The 21,541-nt window shown below is 44.8% G+C and overlaps 1 protein-coding gene and 1 pseudogene across 1 annotated transcript; one reads left to right on the top strand and one right to left on the bottom strand.

Annotated features, from left to right (window-relative positions):
- Window positions 1-2,442: 2,442 nt before the first annotated feature.
- LOC121444413 (coiled-coil-helix-coiled-coil-helix domain-containing protein 2) lies at window positions 2,443-3,173 on the bottom strand. The gene has a single exon (XM_041646223.1). It carries the CDS (start codon window positions 3,137-3,139, stop codon window positions 2,675-2,677), a length of 465 nt encoding a protein of 154 aa, XP_041502157.1. The 5' UTR covers window positions 3,140-3,173; the 3' UTR covers window positions 2,443-2,674.
- Window positions 3,174-8,042: 4,869 nt separating this feature from the next.
- LOC121444412 lies at window positions 8,043-10,701 on the top strand (annotated as a pseudogene).
- The last annotated feature ends 10,840 nt before the right edge of the window (window positions 10,702-21,541 follow it).

Below are 21,541 nucleotides of genomic sequence, written 5' to 3'. Positions count from 1 at the left end.
AATTCTCTGTTCAGTTCAGTGCCCCATTTTTTAATTGGGTTAATTAGCATTTTAAAGTCTAGTTTCTTGAGTTCTTTATATATTTTGGAGATCAGACCTTTGTCTGTTGTGGGGTTGGTGAAGATCTTCTCCCAATCAGTAGGTTGCCTTTGTGTCTTATTGACTATGTCCTTTGCTTTACAGAAGCTTCTCAGTTTAAGTAGGTCCCATTTATTCAATGTTGCCCTTAATGTCTGTGCTTCTGGGGTTATACATAGGAAGCGATCTCCTGTGCCCAGCTCCTGTAGGGTACTTCCCACTTTCTCTTCTATCAGGTTCAGTGTGTTCAGGCTGATATTGAGGTCTTTAATCCATTTGGACTTGAGTTTTGTGCACGGTGATAGATAAGGGTCTATTTTCATTCTTCTACAAGATGACATCCAGTTGTGCCAGCACCATTTGTTGAAGATGCTTTCTTTCTTCCATTTTATACTTTTAGCTCCTTTATCGAAAATCAGGTGTTCATAGGTTTGTGGGATAAAATCCGGGTCTTCTATACGATTCCATTGGTCGACTTCTCTGTTTTTATGCCAGTACCACACTGTTTTCATTACTGTAGCTCTGTAATAGAGTTTGAAGTCAGGGATGGTAATGCCTCCAGAAGATCCTTTATTGTATAGGATTGTTTTGGCTATCCTGGGTTTTTTGTTTTTCCATATAAAGTTGATTATTGTCCTCTCCAGATCTGTGAAGAATTTTGATGGGATCTTGATGGGGATTGCATTGAATCTATAAATAGCCTTTGGTAGAATTGCCATTTTTACTATGTTGATTCTCCCTATCCAAGAGCAAGGGAGGTCCATCCATTTTTTGGTATCCTCTTAAATTTCTTTCTTCAATGCCATAAAGTTCTTGTCAAATAGATCTTTCACTTCCTTGGTTAGATGTACCCCAAGATATTTTATGCTGTTTTTGGCTATTGTGAATGGTGAAGCTTCTCTGATTTCCCTCTCTGCTTCCATATCCTTTGTGTATAAGAGGGCGACTGATTTTTTGGAGTTGATCTTGTATCCTGCCACATTACTAAAGCTGTTTATCAGCTGTAGGAGTTCTTTGGTGGAGTTTTTGGGGTTGCTTATGTGCACTATCATATCATCTGCAAATAACGAAAGTTTAACTTCTTCCTTTCCAATTCGAATCCCCTTGATTCCATTATGTTGTCTTATTGCTATTGCTAGAACTTCAAGCACTATATTGAAGAGGTATGGGGAGAGTGGACAGCCTTGTCGTGTTCCTGAGTTAAGTGGGATGGCTTTGAGTTTCTCTCCATTTAATTTGATGTTAGCTTTCGGCTTGCTGTATATAGCTTTTATTATATTTAGGTATGACCCTTGTATACCTAATCTCTCCAAGACTTTTAACATAAATGGATGTTGAATTTTGTCAAATGCTTTTTCAGCATCTAATGAAATGATCATATGGTTTTTTTCTTTCAGTTTATTTATATGCTGGATTACATTGATAGATTTTCGTATGTTGAACCAGCCCTGCATCTCAGGAATGAAGCCTACTTGATCATAATGGATAATTTTTCGGATGTGTTCTTGGATTCGATTTGCCAGTATTTTGTTGAGGATTTTTGCGTCGATATTCATGAGTGAGATTGGCCTGTAGTTCTCTTTCCTGGTTGAGTCTTTGAGTGGTTTTGGTATCAGAGTAATTGTGGCTTCATAAAAGGAGTTTGGTAATGACCCTTCTGTTTCTATCTTGTGGAATACATTAAGGAGTATAGGTATTAGATCTTCTTGGAAGATCTGGTAGAATTCCGCATTGAAACCATCTGGTCCTGGGCTTTTTTTGGTAGGGAGGTTTTTGATAACCTCTTCTAATTCTTCGCGACTAACAGGTCTATTTAGATTGTTCACCAGGTCCTGATTTAACTTTGGTATATGATATTTATCTAAAAAGTATCCATTTCCTTTACATTTTCCAATTTTGTGGCATATAGGCTTTTGTAGTAAGATCTAATGATTCTCTGAATTTCCTCTGTGTCTGTGGTTATGTCCCCCTTTTCATTTCTGATCTTATTAATTTGCAAATTCTCTCTCTGCCGTTTGATTAGCTTGGATAGTGGTTTGTCAATCTTGTTGATTTTCTCCAGGAACCAGCTTTTTGTTTCATTGATTTTTTGTATTGTTTTCTGTGTTTCTATTTTGTTGATTTCAGCCCTCATTTTGATTATTTCCAGTCTTCTACTCCTCCTAGGTGAGTCTGCTTCTTTTTTTTCTAGAGCTTTCAGGTGGGCTGTTAAGTCTCCAATGTGAGCTTTCTCTGTTTTCTTTAAGTGGGCACTTAGTGCTATGAACTTTCCTCTTAGGACTGCTTTCATAGTGTCCCATAAGTTTGAGTATGTTGTTTCTTTATTTTCATTGAATTCCAGGAAGACTTTAATTTCTTTCTTTCTTTTTTTTTTTTTTTTCAGAATAAAAGTTTTATTTTCGTTAAGTCACAAAAAACCAATACAGTTGGTTCAAGGAGGCCAACACTTGCCCAATCCCCAACACTATGAGCCTCAGGGAATAATATCTATACAGTTAGAACTCCTAATGGAGCTGTTAGGAATAAGTTTGCTCAGGGTCCACACATGCACTATTATGTAGGGCCCACTTGAATTTCTTCAGTTTAAACTTCTTGATTACATTAAACCATTTGCAATTCTGCACTGCCTCAGCACTTCGTTGAAGCCCTCGCAGAGTTTGACGTCACTCTGGTTCTGGGCACACTCCAGGAACTGTTTGATCTCAAGAGAGCAAGGTCCAAAAGACTGCTGGTTCATCACCTGGGCTCCCTGAGGCTCCTGGTAAGTGATGTCAGGCCTCGCAGGCTCAGCACTGCCACCTCCACTGAAGGCCCCAGTGACGGCATGACCCAGGGTGTGGCCCACTGCAGAGCCCACAGCCACACCGGCTGCAGTGGTCGCCATCTGGGCCATCAGGCCTGGCTGCCGGGGTGCAGCAGCAGGTGAGCCAACTGCAGATGGTGCAGTCGCTGTTGCTGGAGGATGAGCTGCAGGCGCTTGTCTGGGAGCAGGTCTCATCTGAGGGGCCCGGCTGGCCGGAGGGGCCACCCGGGAAGAGCGGCTTCGGCTTCCACGCGGCATCTTAGGTGCTCACACACTCGGAGTCCAAAGACTATGAACTTTTAATTTCTTTCTTTATTTCTTCCTTAATCCAGCTATGGTTCAATAGTTGACTGTTCAGTTTCCATGACTTTGTATGCTTTCTGGGGGTAGCATTATTGTTGAATTCTAACTTTAATCCATGGTGATCTGATAAGACACAGGTGGTTACTACTATTTTTTTGTAACTGTGGATGTTTGCTTTGTTACCGACTATGTGGTCGATTTTCGAGAAGGTTCCATGAGCTGCAGAGAAGAAGGTATATTCTTTCCTATTTGGATGGAATGTTCTATAGATGTCTGTTAAGTCCATTTGATTCATTACCTCCACTAATTCTCTTATTTCTCTGTTAGGTTCCTGTCTGATTGACCTGTCCATTGGTGAGAGAGGAGTGTTGAAGTCTCCTACTATTAGTGTGTGCGGTTTGATGGCTGCCTTGAATTTTAGCAATGTTTCTTTTATGTACGTGGGTGCTTTTATATTAGGGGCATAGATGTTCAGGATTGAGACTTCATCCTGATGAACTGTTCCTGTTATGAGTATAAAATGCCCCTCTCCATCTCTTCTGATTGATTTAAGTTTAAAGTCAACTTTGTTAGAGATTAGTATGGCCACACCTGCCTGTTTCTTAGGTCCATTTGCTTGATAGGCCTTTTCCCAGCACTTTACTCTGAGTAGGTGCCTGTCTTTGTGGTTGAGGTGTGTTTCTTGTAAACAGCAGAATGTTGGATCCTGTTTTCTTATCCAATCTCTTAGCCTGTGCCTTTTTATAGGTGAGTTGAGTCCATTGACATTAAGTGATATTAATGACCAGTGGTTGTTAACTCCGGTCATTTTTTTTAGTTGTAGAGTTTGTGTGTTTCCCTTCTTTGTTTTGTGTTGGTGAAGGGTCTCTAGATGTCTGAGTTATTGTGGTCATTGTTGGACTCCTTGGTTAGTGATTTTCCTTCAATAACTTTCTGTAAGGCTGGATTTGTGGCTGCGTATTGTTTAAATTTGTTTTTATCCTGGAAAATTTTATTTTCTCCATTTATAGTGAAGGAAAGCTTGGCTGGGTATAGTAATCTGGGCTTGCACCCATGGTCTCTCAGTTTCTGCAGTACATCTATCCAGGACCTTCTGGCTTTCATGGTTTCCATGGAGAAGTCACGTGTAAGTCTGATAGGTTTACCTTTATAAGTAATTTGGCCTTTTTCCTTTGCAGCTCTTAATATTCTTTCCTTATTCTGTATGCTTTGTGTTTTGATAATTATATGGCGAGGGGATGTTTTTTTTTGATCCAGCCTATTCGGTGTTCTGTATGCTTCTTGCACCTTCATAGGAAAATCTTTCCTTAGGTTAGGAAAGTTTTCTTCTATAATTTTATTAAATAGATTTTCTGGACCATTGAGCTGCCCTTCTTCTCCTTCTTCTACTCCTATTATTCTTAGGTTTGGTCTTTTTATTGTGTCCCATATTTCCTGAATGTTTTGTGATGAGAGTTTGTTGGCCTTGCTGTTTTCTTTGATCAGTGTGTTTATTTCCTCTATGGTATCTTCAGAATATGAGAGTCTTTCTTCTATCTCTTGTATTCTGCTGGTTATGCTTGTTTCTGTAGTCTCTATTCGTTTACCTAGATTTTCCATGTCCAGACGGCCCTCTGTTTGTGTTTTCTTCTTTGCCTCCATTTCAGTTTTCAGGTCTTGAACTGTTTCCATTATCTGTTTGATTGTTTTTCCTTGGTTTTCTAGGGTATCATTCACTGATTTATTCAATTCTTCAAACTTTCTGTTATATTTCTCATCCATTTCTATAAGGGCGTTTTTTACATGCTGTTTAAGGGTGTCAATCACTTTCATGAAGTCAATCTTTTCTCCTTCCTCTTGATTATGGGGTTCTTGTCCTCCCGTTGTGAGGTCGCTTGTTTCTGGTAGCTTCATGTTGCTTTTCAGCTTGTTGGGCGAATTCTTGCCTTGACGTCGGCCCATCTCTTCTTCCAAATGCTCCCTATGGATCTTCTTTTACCGGATTAGGTCTCCTTGCCTACCAAACGCTGACTCTCCCCAATGTTGGCTCTCCCAATGCTGGGTCTCCTGGCGCCGAAAGATCAGGCCTCCGTGCTGGTTGGGCAGCTCGCAGACAAAGCGCCTACCCCGCTTGGTGCAGGCAGGCCACAGAAACAAAGGAACTGCTGCCCGCCCGGGAGCCCCGGACACTCGGACCCTGCGCCCAGATAGGCTGGGCTGGGCGATGCCACGCGCCTAAAGAAGGCAGTGGGGTCGAAGTGGGGAGGGCTCTGGACGGAAGCTGGGTGGGCCAGGAAGAAAGAGGCAGCACCCGGGGAGTAGAGGCCCTGCAGAGAGCCCAAGCAGGACAGGGGGCCAAGAAACCCCCGAGCTCCCCGTCCCAGGCTGGCGCCGTGGGCCAGAAACTCACCCCAATGCTGGGTCTCCTGGCGCGGAAAGATCAGGCCTCCGTGCTGGTTGGGCAGCTCGCAGACAAAGCGCCTACCCCGCTTGGTGCAGGCAGGCCACAGAAACAAAGGAACTGCTGCCCGCCCGGGAGCCCCGGACACTCGGACCCTGCGCCCAGATAGGCTGGGCTGGGCGATGCCACGCGCCAAAAGAGGGCAGTGGGGGCGAAGTGGGGAGGGCTCTGGACGGAAGCTGGGTGGGCCAGGAAGAAAGAGGCAGCACCCGAGGAGTAGAGGCCCTGCAGAGAGCCCAAGCAGGACAGGGGGCCAAGAAACCCCCGAGCTCCCCGTCCCAGGCTGGCGCCGTGGGCCAGAAACTCACCCCAATGCTGGGTCTCCTCGCGCCGAAAGATCAGGCCTCCATGCTGGTTGGGCAGCTCGCAGACAAAGCGCCTACCCCGCTTGGTGCAGGCAGGCCACAGAAACAAAGGAACTGCTGCCCCCCGGGAGCCCCGGGTACTCGGACTCAGCGCCCAGATAGGCTGGGCTGGGCGATGCCACGCACCAAAAGAGGGCAGTGGGGGCGAAGTGGGGAGGGCTCTGGACGGAAGCTGGGTGGGCCAGGAAGAAAGAGGCAGCACCCGGGGAGTAGAGGCCCTGCAGAGAGCCCAAGCAGGACAGGGGGCCAAGAAACCCCTGAGCTCCCCGTCCCAGGCTGGCGCCGTGGGCCAGAAACTCACCCCAATGCTGGGTCTCCTGGCGCCGAAAGATCAGGCCTCCGTGCTGGTTGGGCAGCTCGCAGACAAAGCGCCTACCCCGCTTGGTGCAGGCATGCCACAGAAACAAAGGAACTGCTGCCCACCCGGGAGCCCCGGGTACTCGGACCCAGCGCCCAGATAGGCTGGGCTGGGCGATGCCACGTGCCAAAAGAGGGCAGTGGGGGCGAAGTGGGGAGGGCTCTGGACGGAAGCTGGGTGGGCCAGGAAGAAAGAGGCAGCAGAGAGCCCAAGCAGGACAGGGGGCCAAGAAACCCCCGAGCTCCCCGTCCCAGGCTGGCGCCGTGGGCCAGAAACTCACCCCAATGCTGGGTCTCCTGGCGCCGAAAGATCAATTTTGGTTTTTCAAGACAGGGTTTCTCTATAGCCTTTGGGGCCAGTCCTGTAACTAACTCTTGCAGGCCAGGCTGGCCTCAAACTCACAGAGCTGGGATTAAAGCTGTGTGCCACCACTGCCCGGTAAGAGCCCTTATTCTTGCAGAGGATCAGAGGGATTGAGTCCCAGCCCATCTGCCACCTGGCAGCTCACACTGTATTTGAGGAACAACCACCTTATTGTTCTTGTTCTTCTTGTTCTTGTTCTTCTTGTTCTTGTTTTCTTGTTCTTCCTCTTCCTCTTCCTCTTCTTCTTCTCCTTCTTCTTCTTCTGCTGCTGCTGCTATGTGCTTGCTTGCTTTGTTTGTTTGTTTTTCTTTGTGTAGCCACATCTGTCCTGGAATTAGGTCTGTAGACCAGGCTGGCCTTGAATTCAGATCCACCTGTCTCTGCCTCCTAAGTGCTGGAATTAAAGCCCTGCGCCACCACCATGACCCCAGAACAACCTTTTCTAGTCCTCACGAGCACGGCATACACCCGGTGTAAAGATATACAAGCAGGCAAAACATCCATTTACATCAAGTAGAAAAGGGGGGGCTGTTAAATAATAATCAAGAAATTGCTATACCAGGTGGGAGGGGAGCTTGTTTAGTTCCGCCCATGATTGAACTTAAAGCCACAGACCTCTCATTTTTTTCCTCCCCATTCCAGTGCCTGGCCATGTGCAGCGCTGACTGTTGTTGCTGCTGGCATGGGATGTAGCACAGTTGACAGAGCTCCGAGAGTGTTTGCCTAGAATGCACAAGCCCTTGGCTTTCTACCCCCAGCAACCTATGAAAAAAGGGAAGAAGGACTGTTAGATGGAGGCAGAGGCCTGCAACTCAATGTCCTCCTCTACTAGACAGTGAGTGTAAGGCCACCGGGCTAAGCGAGATGATGCGTGCCACAAAAAAAAAAAAAACCTAACAAACTTCCAACCAACCCGAAAGACTAGCAGAAAGAAAGACCATCTTTCTAGGCCTAAAGAAGCCTACTGACAGTGCAGGTGTACCACAGGGGCAGCCTAATAATCTTCCTCCGTCCAGAACAATTTATCGAGGGCGGGTGCTCTCCAAATCACATACACGGTCGAGTCACGAACCCATCATTCGGTGCTGCAACTCCTCTGGAGGCCCCAAGCCCCCACCTCCCCCACCCCCGCGCCGCACCTGCTGTAGAACTACATTTCCCATAATCCCAACCGTCCAAACCCTGCCCTCGAAAGCGGGTGGAGGCGGAGCCTGTTGCCCCCTGGGTACAACGGGCGTCCCGGGTGTTTGTCCTCTGCCCCCTGGGTTATGATTCTGTAAAAAGAGGTTGGTGTCCCTGATGAGGGAGGCGGCCTGTCGCAGCGAGGAATAATGAAGGGCTCCGCAGTGTAGCGCGGCAGAGGCAGCCGAAGCGGGGCGAGCGTGCCAGGATAGAGACGCAGCCGGGGGCCGCGAGCCGCTGAGCCCCGTCGGTCTGTGAAGGTGAGTAAGGGGGTGCATCGGCACTGACAGCTCCCTGCCAGCCACGGTGAGCGTAACTACCAGCATTCCAGACAGCTCTAATATCCACTGACGCCTAGCTTATGACATCGGGGTTCCCATGACTTCTAAAACGCGCCTTACAATCAAACGTCCAGTAATTCCCATCTAGTAATCCTCTAGTACTTCTTTCATTGCCTTATGTCAGTGTTCAGTGTCTTTCTCCTCAGGACCATGCGTTTTTAATATGGCAGGTGCTCGCTCACCATCCTGCCCATCCCCCCCCCCCAGCACTTAGCCAACTGTGAGGTGCTGAGGGTAAAGTCGGTTGCATGCTTGATTCTTTCTGTTCAATCTAGTATCACACTTAGTACCTGTCTCTGATGTGCAGCAAGTTATTCGTGACGGCCACTGTACAGTATCTGCCAAAAATAAATAAAATGAAATGGTACTTGGGGAAAATTTGCAATTTGCTGAGCATATAATTAAACCAACTGTGGAGACAGAGGCAGGCTGACCTTGAGTTCAAGGCCAGTCCAGAATACTTAGTTTCAGGACAGCCAGAACTGTGTAGAGAAACCTGTCTCAAACAGACAAACAAAAATCAGTCAAGCCAAGTCTTGACTGAACCCTGAGTCGTTTGTCATACCTTTAACGTGATTTGACTGAGTTGCTTAACCTTCTTTCAGGACCTGCTTTTCTTATAAAATGAGAAAACTGCATTAGGTGAATTCTAAGACCCTTCTAGGTCTAACATTATATGCTTGGTGGGTAGAAGAATTCAGATTGTTTCACAATATGTAATTGCTAAACATCAATGTCCACCTTCTAGCTAACATCAGTAAAATAATAAATATAAAAATGTATATATTGCCAGGTGGTAGTGGCACACGCCTTTAATCCCAGCATTTAGGAGGCAGAGGCAAGTGGATCTCTATGAGTTTGAGGCCAGCCTGGTCTACAAGAGCTAGTTCCAGGACAGGCACAAAAGCTACAGAGAAACCTTGTCTCAAAAAAACCAAGAAAAAAAAAGTATATATTTTTGCATAGCAACTTTGTTACAAAGAACTAACTTTTTATTTTTTTTTATTTTTTATATGCATATGGGTGTTTTGCCTACATGTATGTCTAAGCACCACATGCATCCAATGCCTGAGTAGGCCTGAAGGAGGTGTTAAACTCCCTGGAACTGGAGTTAGGGACATTTGCTAGCTGCCATCTGTGTGTTGGCACCAAACCTCAGTCTACTCTCTTTGCCCCCAACAACTGACACTTACTAAGAACATGTAACCCACACCTTAATTTACTTTGTTATTGAAAAAAAAGAAAGAAAATTACTGATAATACAGGTTTGTTGCTCATTGCTGTTTTGTAGGTCATGGTTAGGAAGAATTCTGAATACAATGATAAACACAGTATGCGTGAAGATGGCTCAGATCTTAAGACCACATCTCATAAATGCTTCACTGATTCCTCACAGGGTAAAGATGCTGTCAGATTCTGGATCTAGGATGATCTCAACCCATAAATCCAAGAAGAAGAAGATAGGCTGCTGAATCTAGATGAAGGATGCTCTGCAGATGACGTCAGGGAGTCTTTTCATAAGCTTGCCAGACAGTATCATCCAGACAGTGGCTCAAATAAGGCTGATTCTGCAACATTTATAAAGATCGAAGAAGCTTATCCGGAATGTGCTTTCACACGTGATAGAGCAAAGACAGGCCAGACAAAACAAAGCTGAAGACACAGAAGAGGAGGACAAATTCAAATACAGTACACCTCAGCACCGGCATTACTTAAGCTTCGAAGGCGTTGGCTTTGGGACACCAAGTCAGCGAGAGAAACAGTACAGACAGTTTAGGGCAGACCGTGCTACGGAGCATGTGATGGAATATCAAAAACAGAAACTTCAGAGGGAACACTTTGCCAATAGCATAACTGTCAAAGACGTAAGACAGAGCAAAGAATAAAAGATAACTCAAGCCATAGAACGCCTGGTGGAGGACCTCATCCAGGAATCGATGGCCAGAGGAGACTTTGACAACCTCACCGGAAAAGGAAAACCTCTGAAGAAATTTTCTGGCTGTTCATATATTGATCCCATGACTCACAACTTAAACAGAATATTGATAGATAATGGATACCAACCAGAGTGGATTCTGATGCAGAAAGAAATCAAGGATACCATTGAGCAACTTCGAGAAGGACCGTTAGTATCTAGGAAGAAACTTGGGAACCCTCTGACACCCGAAGGACAGAAACAGTGGAACCAAGCCTGTGAGCAGTTTCAAGGCAACATCCAAAAGCTAAACAAGCGAATCAGTGATTTCAACTTGATTGTTCCCATCCTCACCAGGCAGAAAGTCCATTTTGATGCCCAGAAGGAAGTGATCAGAGTCCAGAAAATGTACGAGGCCTTCATAGAAGCAAATGAAAGCACAGATGAAAAGCCAGTCCACGTTAGCCAGGAAGAAGAGAAAGCGCCCAGAGTCAAGACAGGCTTTCTAAACTGGTTGACTTTGTGGAAATTCATTAAAATTTGACTCTTTTGACATTCACGGTCATTCCTGCTCTGGTCAGTCTTGAGTTGCCCTGACAGCAGCTGTAGAACCTGAGATTGGTTGTTGTACCCCAAGGACCTGAGAGTTGTGTGCCTTTTTAGTGTTTACAGAACTAAACACACCCCTGGTGATAGATGAAAAAACATAAGAAACCAACTTGAGAGAAAATTTATAGCATTGCTATAAATAAGGTTGTGGCAAGAAAAGGTCCGCCATCTGAAGGGAAGGTTGAGTCAGGCCAGTCTGCAGTGATGGGTAGGACAGACTCAGATCCTCGACTCGCTGGGGTGCTCCTGAAGCCTCAGTGCCCTTTGAAGCTCTAGGAACTCAAAGGCAGTTGCTGTCGACATTTCTAAATGTAGTTATTTAAACAACAAAACCAAAAGATGTATTTTTGAAATACATCTTTGAAGAAGTTAATGCAATTTAACCAACTAAAGTCTCCAAATGAAATTTAAAAATCTCAAGGAAAAAAAAGAGGGGGATGGAGAAACAGCGGGGGAGGGGCAGGAGTTGAGAGTGCTTAGTCCTTGCTGCTCTTTTTTTTTTTTTTTTTTTTGGTTTTTCGAGACAGGGTTTCTCTGTGATTTTGGAGCCTGTCCTGGAACTAGCTCTTGTAGACCAGGCTGGTCTCGAACTCACAGAGATCCGTCTGCCTCCCGAGTGCTGGGATTAAAGGCGTGCGCCACCACTGCCAGGTTAAAAACTTTTGAATCACCTGCTGGACGGAGGAAAACTGAGGTCAGGAAATAGCCTGCTGGGACTCTGGTATTTACAAAGACCTTCCCTGTGGGCACTAGACAAAGAAACAGCCAAGTAAGTACAGGAGCTAACTTTAGATCCACTGGCTACAGAAGTTAATCTTAAACTAGTTGATTTAAAAGTTCTAAAAATAGGTTCCAATGCTAAAGTGTTTGAATGTATTTTTTTTAACTTTTAGAGGGGGCAAAAATCTTTACAATCAGCTGGGCAGTGGTAGTGCATGCCTTTAATCCCAGCACTTGGGAGGCAGAGGCAAGTGGATCTCTGTGAGTCTGAGGCCAGTCTGGGCTACAAAACGATTTCCAGGACAGGCTGTTACACAGAGACCCTGTCTTAGAAAACAAAAGTTCTTAAGAGTTCACGTCTGGTTTGTTCTCTGGTCACAAGTTGAAAAGGTAAGTTCCCATAAACTCTCCATGGTGTCCTAACCCAGACTCCCTAGAGACTTTTCAGCAGCATAAGAATTCAAATTACTGTCTTGGGAACCCAACTTCCCATCTTGGGGTCCCTTTGATAATGAGGTATCTGAAGTTTGTTCCTTGGGGCTTTAGCAAATGACGAGACAGGAGTTGATGAGATTGTCGTTCTCTCCTTCAGCATATCTGGGGCTCTCGGGTTTGCCTAATCACTTTGAGCACAGAGTTGGGTACCTAGGAGGAAACCAAAGTGGGTGGAGAGGAACCAGTCCATCTCCAGACAGCAGAGAGATGGAATTTGGAAGAACAGCTCCTGACACTGATTTGGGGCCATACAAGTCATTCTGGGAAGTTTTTGATGATTAAACAAAGAAACCTACATCCTCAAAGGAAGTTGGGGCCCTTCTGCTTCCCTGAGTCCTCAGAAGGACTTTGGGGCCCTTCTGCTTCCCTGCATCCTCAGAAAGATGTCGGTGCCCTTCTGCTTCCCTGAGTCCTCAGAAAGAAGTCGGGGCCTTTCTGCTTCAGTGATCGGCCATAGTTAGCATAATAAGCAATTCTTTTATTGGAGTTATTTGGCTTTTAAGGTGATAGTACTATATATATATATATATATATATATATATATATATATATATTACTATAAATGAAATTGTCCAACAACATGAAATATAGTTTTGTGATAGAGTATGGTTCCAGAATATTTTAGAAGCCTATTTTTCTGTGATTCATGTTTAAAAATGGGAATTTGGAGTAAACATGAATGAAATAATTTTCAGTATTGTACATGAAAAGGTGAAGTTACCAGAAGACTATTAATTCTACTACCATTCACTTTGTTTGCAAATGTCTATATTAATAAAATGTTAATGATTGTCCAGTCATCCATTGTTCTATAACAAATAATAGTAAATGATAACCACATTTTAACAACCTGAGTAAATTTTTAAATCTTTTTTTTAATTCTTGTGTTACTATTTTCTTTTAAAATTTTTCTATTTGTATCTGTGTTAGTGTTTTGCTTACATGTATGTTTGTGTATCATATGCATGCTAGATGCCCAGAAGTGGGCAGATCTCTTGTGCCTGGAGTTATAGACAGTTGTGAGCTACCAGAGAAGTGCTAGGAATTGAACCCAAGTCCTCTGGAAGAGCAGCAGCAGGTACCCTTGACCCCTTCTGCCCTCCTTTTTCTTTTTTGTTTGAAGCAGTTTCGTGTAGTCCAGACCTCTGCTTCCCCCTCCCTGGTGCTGGGAGTGCAGGTGTGCACCACTGCACCTGTTTCTGTAGAGCTGGACTAGAACATGCAGGCTTTCACACACGCTAGGCCAGCACTTGCCCAGCTGAGCTACACCCCAGGTCCCCCAAATCTTTTTGGTGGATGACAGACATCTAACTGTAGCACCAATCTTCACATAAAAGATGATTTACGTAAAGACAGCCTCATTTTAGTAACCTGTCCAGGAAAGGGTGTGCTTAGGTGGAATTGATCCTTGTGCTGTCGCTGCCAGCTCTTCCGCTTACCGATGGCTACGGCTGTGATCAAACACCCTGGCAAAAAGCAGCTTGGGGAGGAAGGGTTGATCACTCACTGTTCCTGGTCAGAGTCTGCTGTTGCACGGAAAGCTGGGCACCAGGAACTTGACACTGCCAGTCCCATCGCATCCACAGGCAGAAGTGGAGAGACACGAACGCGTGTGTGCTGCCTGCTCACAAGCTTTTTCTATCATACAAGTCAGGACCCAAACTCAGGAAATAGTGTGGGTCCTCTGTTAAGTAAGCCTTCCCACATCAATGGAGGCCAGCGAGAAAACCCTGATCCCAGGCCTGCCCAAGGCTAGTCTGATCCAGTCTGATCTAGGCACTTCCCATAGAAACTTCTTCAGTGACTCTGAGGTCACACCAAGTTGACAAAACTGCCGTGGCAATTTCAGAGTGCATTGACAGACATGTGCGGACTTCTGCCTTTTTCTCATCCCCCTTTGTACTGCTTCTTTCTCTAGACCAGGACTGGCCCAGTGACCTGAGGCTGGAGTCTCAGATCCATAGGCCCAGTCTTAGTCCTAAAGCTGAACCCCAGGAGAACAGCCACGGTCCGATGTCGGAAGGAGAGAGAATACTTCCAGGGACAAGCAAATGTGCATTATTCAGTCATAAAGGGTAGGAGTAACCCAGTGAGGGTACCCCAGCAGCGGTAACAGGAAGTGCATCTGAAAATAATATGCCAGCACTTGGGAGGCCTTTAGTCCCGGCACTGGGGAGGCAAAGGCAGGTAGATGGCTGTGATTTTGAGCGAATCTGACAGTGAATTCTAAAGCCAGCCAGGACTACATAGTGAGACACTGTCTCAAATTAATGGGAAAAAAAACCTAAAACTCAAGCTAAGAGGCATGGTTAAGGAGGAGCCCATGCCTAGGAGGAGCATTGCCATGCCCCCTGGCCAGCTAATGGTTTCCCTGTTCTTAGAAATACCATCCATCCTGTGGTCAGTGTTTTGTCTTCCGCTGTCTGTTGATGTCAAGACTTTTACTATGACTCCATCTGAATTCTCAGAGAGCTATAATTGAGGGGACCAAATGGACTCCTCACCCTTAAATGTAACCCTGGAATACAGACTCCCTGGTGTGTCTGTTATCACCGCCACCCTGGCCTTAGGCAGAGGACAATGGACCACTCTACATCCATGTTTAAAGACAACACAAATGTTGTAATAGCCCCGGCACCAACAGCTGACACTAGAATGGACCATCCCGTCCTCTTCACTTAAGGCTCAGGCATCAGGAGAGGGGAAACATCTTTAGGATGGGACAGCCTCTCCTATTGCTTTCTCCAGTTTGCCGTTAGGCCTGGTTCCCATGGAGAGTGACAGTCACAGTCATCTCCCTCAGAGGAACACCCTTAAGGGCCCAAACCATGCCTCTGTTCATCCAAAATCTAGAGTAGGGCCTAGGGAGGATGGAAATTTCTTTGCCACCAGTGGCAGTTTCAAAGATCTGGCTTCCTGTGGGAGGGCCCAGTCTTCACAGGTGGCTGACAGGAACACGGGTATTTCCTAGCACCCTTAAGAGACAACAAACCATTGGGGTGAGTTTCTGGCCCACGGCGCCAGCCTGGGACGGGGAGCTCGGGGGTTTCTTGGCCCCCTGTCCTGCTTGGGCTCTCTGCAGGGCCTCTACTCCCCGGGTGCTGCCTCTTTCTTCCTGGCCCAACCAGCTTCCGTCCAGAGCCCTCCCCACTTCGTCCCCACTGCCCTCTTTTGGCGCGTGGCATCGCCCAGCCCAGCCTATCTGGGCGCTGGGTCCGAGTACCCGGGGCTCCCGGGTGGGCAGCAGTTCCTTTGTTTCTGTGGCCTGCCTGCACCAAGCGGGGTAGGCACTTTGTCTGCGAGCTGCCCAACCAGCACGGAGGCCTGATCTTTCAGCGCCAGGAGACCCAGCATTGGGGTGAGTTTCTGGCCCACGGCGCCAGCCTGGGACGGGGAGCTCGGGGGTTTCTTTCCCCCCTGTCCTGCTTGGGCTCTCTGCAGGGCCTCTACTCCTCGGGTGCTGCCTCTTTCTTCCTGGCCCACCCAGCTTCCGTCCAGAGCCCTCCCCACTTCGCCCCCACTGCCCTATTTGGCGCGTGGCATCGCCCAGCCCAGCCTATCTGGGCGCTGGGTCCGAGTACTCGGGGCTCCCGGGCGGGCAGCAGTTCCTTTGTTTCTGTGGCCTGCCTGCACCAAACGGGGTAGGTGCTTTGTTTGCGAGCTGCCCAACCAGCACGGAGGCCTGATCTCTCCTCGCCAGAAGCCAACATTGGTGAGAGATAGCGTTTGGTAGGCAAGGAGACCTGATCCGGTAAAAGAAGATCCATAGGGAGCATTTGGAAGAAGAGATGGGCCAACGTCAAGGCAAGAATTCGCCCAACAAGCTGAAAAGCAACATGAAGCTACCAGAAACAAGCGACCTCACAACGGGAGGACAAGAACCCCTTAATCAAGAGGAAGGAGAAAAGATTGACTTCATGAAAGTGATTGACACCCTTAAACAGCATGTAAAAAACGCCCTTATAGAAATGGATGAGAAATATAACAGAAAGTTTGAAGAATTGAATAAATCAGTGAATGATACCCTAGAAAACCAAGGAAAAACAATCAAACAGATAATGGAAACAGTTCAAGACCTGAAAACTGAAATGGAGGCAAAGAAGAAAACACAAACAGAGGGCCGGCTGGACATGGAAAATCTAGGTAAACGAATAGAGACTACAGAAACAAGCATAACCAGCAGAATACAAGAGATAGAAGAAAGACTCTCGTATTCTGAAGATACCATAGAGAAAATAAACACACTGATCAAAGAAAACAGCAAGTCCAACAAACTCTCATCACAAAACATTCAGGAAATATGGGACACAATAAAAAGACCAAACCTAAGAATAATAGGAGTAGAAGAAGGAGAAGAAGGGCAGCTCAATGGTCCAGAAAATCTATTTAATAAAATTATAGAAGAAAACTTTCCCAACCTAAGGAAAGATTTTCCTATGAAGGTGCAAGAAGCATACAGAACACCGAATAGGCTGGATCAAAAAAAAACATCCCCTCACCATATAATTACCAAAACACAAAGCATACAGAATAAGGAAAGAATATTAAGAGCTGCAAAGGAAAAAGGCCAAATTACTTATAAAGGTAAACCTATCAGACTTACACGTGACTTCTCCATGGAAACCATGAAAGCCAGAAGGTCCTGGATAGATGTACTGCAGAAACTGAGAGACCATGGGTGCAAGCCCAGATTACTATACCCAGCCAAGCTTTCATTCACTATAAATGGAGAAAATAAAATTTTCCAGGATAAAAACAAATTTAAACAATACGCAGCCACAAATCCAGCCTTACAGAAAGTAATTGAAGGAAAATCACTAACCAAGGAGTCCAACAATGACCACAATAACTCAGACATCTAGAGACCCTTCACCAACACAAAACAAAGAAGGGAAACACACAAACTCTACGACTAAAAAAAAAATGACCGGAGTTAACAACCACTGGTCATTAATATCACTTAATGTCAATGGACTCAACTCACCTATAAAAAGGCACAGGCTAAGAGATTGGATAAGAAAACAGGATCCAACATTCTGCTGTTTACAAGAAACACACCTCAACCACAAAGACAGGCACCTACTCAGAGTAAAGTGCTGGGAAAAGGCCTATCAAGCAAATGGACCTAAGAAACAGGCAGGTGTGGCCATACTAATCTCTAACAAAGTTGACTTTAAACTTAAATCAATCAGAAGAGATGGAGAGGGGCATTTTATACTCATAACAGGAACAGTTCATCAGGATGAAGTCTCAATCCTGAACATCTATGCCCCTAATATAAAAGCACCCACGTACATAAAAGAAACATTGCTAAAATTCAAGGCAGCCATCAAACCGCACAAACTAATAGTAGGAGACTTCAACACTCCTCTCTCACCAATGGACAGGTCAATCAGACAGGAACCTAACAGAGAAATAAGAGAATTAGTGGAGGTAATGAATCAAATGGACTTAACAGACATCTATAGAACATTCCATCCAAATAGGAAAGAATATACCTTCTTCTCTGCAGCTCATGGAACCTTCTCGAAAATCGACCACATAGTCGGTAACAAAGCAAACATCCACAGTTACAAAAAAATAGTAGTAACCACCTGTGTCTTATCAGATCACCATGGATTAAAGTTAGAATTCAACAATAATGCTACCCCCAGAAAGCATACAAAGTCATGGAAACTGAACAGTCAACTATTGAACCATAGCTGGATTAAGGAAGAAATAAAGAAAGAAATTAAAGTCTTCCTGGAATTCAATGAAAATAAAGAAACAACATACTCAAACTTATGGGACACTATGAAAGCAGTCCTAAGAGGAAAGTTCATAGCACTAAGTGCCCACTTAAAGAAAACAGAGAAAGCTCACATTGGAGACTTAACAGCCCACCTGAAAGCTCTAGAAAAATAAGAAGCAGACTCACCTAGGAGGAGTAGAAGACTGGAAATAATCAAAATGAGGGCTGAAATCAACAAAATAGAAACACAGAAAACAATACAAAAAATCAATGAAACAAAAAGCTGGTTCCTGGAGAAAATCAACAAGATTGACAAACCACTATCCAAGCTAATCAAACGGCAGAGAGAGAATTTGCAAATTAATAAGATCAGAAATGAAAAGGGGGACATAACCACAGACACAGAGGAAATTCAGAGAATCATTAGATCTTACTACAAAAGCCTATATGCCACAAAATTGGAAAATGTAAAGGAAATGGATACTTTTTTAGATAAATATCATATACCAAAGTTAAATCAGGACCTGGTGAACAATCTCAATAGACCTGTTAGTCGCGAAGAATTAGAAGAGGTTATCAAAAACCTCCCTACCAAAAAAAGCCCAGGACCAGATGGTTTCAATGCGGAATTCTACCAGATCTTCCAAGAAGATCTAATACCTATACTCCTTAATGTATTCCACAAGATAGAAACAGAAGGGTCATTACCAAACTCCTTTTATGAAGCCACAATTACTCTGATACGAAAACCACTCAAAGACTCAACCAGGAAAGAGAACTACAGGCCAATCTCACTCATGAATATCGACGCAAAAATCCTCAACAAAATACTGGCAAATCGAATCCAAGAACACATCCGAAAAATTATCCATTATGATCAAGTAGGCTTCATTCCTGAGATGCAGGGCTGGTTCAACATACGAAAATCTATCAATGTAATCCAGCATATAAATAAACTGAAAGAAAAAAACCATATGATCATTTCATTAGATGCTGAAAAAGCATTTGACAAAATTCAACATCCATTTATGTTAAAAGTCTTGGAGAGATTAGGGATACAAGGGTCATACCTAAATATAATAAAAGCTATATACAGCAAGCCGACAGCTAACATCAAATTAAACGGAGAGAAACTCAAAGCCATCCCACTTAACTCAGGAACACGACAAGGCTGTCCACTCTCCCCATACCTCTTCAATATAGTGCTTGAAGTTCTAGCAATAGCAATAAGACAACATAATGGAATCAAGGGGATTCGAATTGGAAAGGAAGAAGTTAAACTTTCGTTATTTGCAGATGATATGATAGTGTACATAAGCGACCCCAAAAACTCCACCAAAGAACTTATACAGCTGATAAACAGCTTTAGTAATGTGGCAGGATACAAGATCAACTCCAAAAAATCAGTCGCCCTCTTATACACAAAGGATATGGAAGCAGAGAGGGAAATCAGAGAAGCTTCACCATTCACAATAGCCAAAAACAGCATAAAATATCTTGGGGTACATCTAACCAAGGAAGTGAAAGATCTATTTGACAAGAACTTTAAGGCATTGAAGAAAGAAATTGAAGAGGATACCAAAAAATGGATGGACCTCCCTTGCTCTTGGATTGGGAGGATCAACATAGTAAAAATGGCAATTCTACCAAAGGCAATTTATAGATTCAATGCAATCCCCATCAAGATCCCATCAAAATTCTTCACAGATCTGGAGAGGACAATAATCAACTTTATATGGAAAAACAAAAAACCCAGGATAGCCAAAACAATCCTATACAATAAAGGATCTTCTGGAGGCATTACCATCCCTGACTTCAAACACTATTACAGAGCTACAGTAATGAAAACAGTGTGGTACTGGCATAAAAACAGAGAAGTCGACCAATGGAATCGTATAGAAGACCCGGATTTTATCCCACAAACCTATGAACACCTGATTTTCGATAAAGGAGCTAAAAGTATAAAATGGAAGAAAGAAAGCATCTTCAACAAATGGTGCTGGCACAACTGGATGTCATCTTGTAGAAGAATGAAAATAGACCCTTATCTATCACCGTGCACAAAACTCAAGTCCAAATGGATTAAAGACCTCAATATCAGCCCGAACACACTGAACCTGATAGAAGAGAAAGTGGGAAGTACCCTACAGGAGCTGGGCACAGGAGATCGCTTCCTATGTATAACCCCAGAAGCACAGACATTAAGGGCAACATTGAATAAATGGGACCTACTTAAACTGAGAAGCTTCTGTAAAGCAAAGGACATAGTCAATAAGACACAAAGGCAACCTACTGATTGGGAGAAGATCTTCACCAACCCCACAACAGACAAAGGTCTGATCTCCAAAATATATAAAGAACTCAAGAAACTAGACTTTAAAATGCTAATTAACCCAATTAAAAAATGGGGCACTGAACTGAACAGAGAATTCTCAGCAGAGGAAGTTCAAATGGCCAAAAGACACTTAAAGTCGTGCTCAACTTCCTTAGCAATCAGGGAAATGCAAATCAAAACAACTTTGAGATATCATCTTACACCTGTCAGAATGGCTAAAGTCAAAAACACCAAGGATAACCTTTGCTGGAGAGGCTGTGGAGGAACGGGTACCCTCATCCATTGCTGGTGGGAATGCCATCTTGTGCAACCACTGTGGAAGTCAGTGTTTCGGTTTCTCAGGAAATTCGGGATCAACTTACCCCTGGACCCAGCAATACCACTCCTGGGAATATACCCAAGAGATGCTCTATCATATGACAAAAGCATTTGTTCAACTATGTTCATAGCAGTATTATTTGTAATAGCCAGAACCTGGAAACAACCTAGATGCCCTTCAATGGAAGAATGGATGAAGAAAGTATGGAATATATACACGCTAGAGTACTACGCTGCGGTAAAAAACAATGACTTCTCAAATTTTGCAGGCAAATGGATGGAAATAGAAAACACTATCCTGAGTGAGGTGTCCCAGACCCAAAAAGATGAACATGGGATGTACTCGCTCATAATTGGTTTCTAGCCATAAATTAGGGCCACGGAGTCTACAATAGGTGAACCTAAAGAAGCTAAGTAAGAAGGTGAACCCAAGGAAAAACATATAGTTATCCTCTTGGCTAAGGGAAGTAGACCCAATTGCCAGGGAGAAAATTAGGATCTTGGGCGTGGGGTGTGATGGGGGTAAGGGGAGATGGGGAGAGAAAAGGTAGAAGGGAAGGAGGGGGGACTTGGGGAATCAGGAGAATTGGGATAAAGGAAAGGTGGATAGGGGAGCACGGAACCACAATTCTTAGTTAAGGGAACCACTTTAGGGTGAGCAAGAGATTTGACCCTAGAGGGGCTCCCTAGTGCCCAACATGAGGTTCCCAGTTAGTTCCTTGGGTAGCTGAGGATTGGGAACCTGAAATGACCCTATCTGAGAGCAATACTGACGAATATCTTGCATATCATCATAGAACCTTCATCTGGTGATGGATGGAGACAGAAACAGAGACCCACACTGGAGCACTGGACTGAGCTCCCAAGGTCCCAATGAGGAGCAGAAGGAGGGAGAACATGAGCAAAGAAGTCGGGACCACGAGGCGTGCACCCACCCACTGAGACAGTGGAGCTGATCTACTGGGAACTCACCAAGGCCAGCTGGACTGTGACCGAAAAAGCATGGGATAAAACCGGACTCTCTGAACATGGCGAACAATGAGGGCTGATGAGACGCCAAGGACAATGGCACGAGGTTTTGATCCTACTTAATGTGCTGGCTTTGTGGAAGCCTAGCCAGTTTGGATGTTCACCTTCCTAGATATGGACGGAGGGGGGAGGACCTAGGACTTACCACAGGGCAGG

This window comes from Microtus oregoni, unplaced genomic scaffold, assembly GCF_018167655.1.
Source record: "Microtus oregoni isolate MIOR12 unplaced genomic scaffold, Mior012 000123F_ref0000434, whole genome shotgun sequence".
In the NCBI taxonomy this organism is placed as follows: domain Eukaryota; kingdom Metazoa; phylum Chordata; class Mammalia; order Rodentia; family Cricetidae; genus Microtus; species Microtus oregoni.
Note: the sequence above shows the minus strand (reverse complement) of the source record. Positions and strands in the feature narration are given on the sequence as shown.

Coding starts and splice junctions, on each gene's coding strand:
- LOC121444413 (XM_041646223.1), bottom strand. CDS start 3,139: ATGCCGCGTGGAAGCCGAAGCCGCTCTTCCCGGGTGGCCCCTCCGGCC.